The 1,063-nt window shown below is 48.3% G+C and overlaps 1 protein-coding gene across 1 annotated transcript in view; it reads right to left on the bottom strand.

Moving 5' to 3' along the window:
• The window catches only part of LOC116700895 (V-set and immunoglobulin domain-containing protein 10-like 2), a 5,961-nt gene that overhangs the window by 251 nt on the left and 4,647 nt on the right, over positions 1 to 1,063 (bottom strand). Inside the window, exons 3-4 of the mRNA XM_032534341.1 lie at positions 641 to 704; positions 218 to 493 (exon numbers count right to left, since the gene is read on the bottom strand). Of these exons, the coding sequence (XP_032390232.1) occupies positions 218 to 493; positions 641 to 704 (340 nt within the window). The remainder of the gene's footprint in view (positions 1 to 217; positions 494 to 640; positions 705 to 1,063) is intronic.

The following is a 1,063-nucleotide window of genomic DNA, read 5'->3' as shown; positions in this document are numbered from 1 at the left end:
CATACACACTACAAGCAGGTTTGATAATGTTAGGTGATGACTCAAAGTTATCAATCACCGCATGGCACATGGTTATATTTTATGAGTGTGAGAAATGCTAAAGCTGCATGTCCTCTCGATTTATTACTCACACATCAAATGCCAAAGAAGGAAAGTGAACAAAATCAAAGCATACAAAGATACACCCAAATCCTACCCCAAACTCTCAAATACTCACAGATGGTGTCCAGCCATAACCGGTTAGAGCTCTCACTGTTGACGGCGTTGCTGGCAACACAGCGGTACCAGCCGGTGTGGTTGCGATTGATGTTGGTCACGTTGATAATGTTGGTGTTTCCCTGTGCAAAGGCTGAGATGTTGCTGCTGCGGGTCTCATACTGCCACACATACTGGATGGGTCCAGTGCCATTTTCCAGATTGCAGCTCATCCACATCGTAGATCCCTCCACCGGAGATACATCACTCATCAGGAGGTAAGGCTTACTGACGGGAACTGTATTCAAGACACGTTCACACAGTTAGGTATGTTTACAATCTCTGAAGAACATGGTTCTTCATCTACTTGTTCTTCATCTGCTTTCACCCTTAGCTACGTCCCTGCCTGAAGAAGGTAAGTGTTTCAGAGTGCAGATAGTCTTACCTCGGACAGTGAGGTGCACATAGTAGTAGAAGACTTTGGGCTCCTGTTCTATGTCATAGAAAGCCTGCGGTTAACAGGCCTCGTGCAGCATGATGCAGGTTCTCGATACTCACAGCTGCCTGTTTGAGATGACCGTGAGCTGTCCAAGCGTCTGGGCCAGCTGCTGGATCCTCTGCCTTTCCCCAAATCATACACCACAGCTCTTATAGCTTCAGTTCCAGGCATGGTGAAGCCCATATGTACATGTCAGGTAAGGTGGACCGCATTCCAGATCACCGCTTTGCCCACCCCTCCATACACACTGGTGTCCTGGTACACCACCTCCCTTTGGGATTGATCTCCACCGCTGAAAGAGGGAGAGGATACACTGACATGCAAGCAAACCTCTGTGTGTGTGTGTGTGTGTGTGTGCGTGCGTGCGTG

The sequence above is a fragment of the Etheostoma spectabile genome, chromosome 13, assembly GCF_008692095.1.
Source record: "Etheostoma spectabile isolate EspeVRDwgs_2016 chromosome 13, UIUC_Espe_1.0, whole genome shotgun sequence".
In the NCBI taxonomy this organism is placed as follows: Eukaryota; Metazoa; Chordata; class Actinopteri; order Perciformes; family Percidae; genus Etheostoma; species Etheostoma spectabile.
The sequence above is the reverse complement of the archived record's forward strand: the minus strand, read 5'-3'. Positions and strand labels throughout refer to the sequence as shown.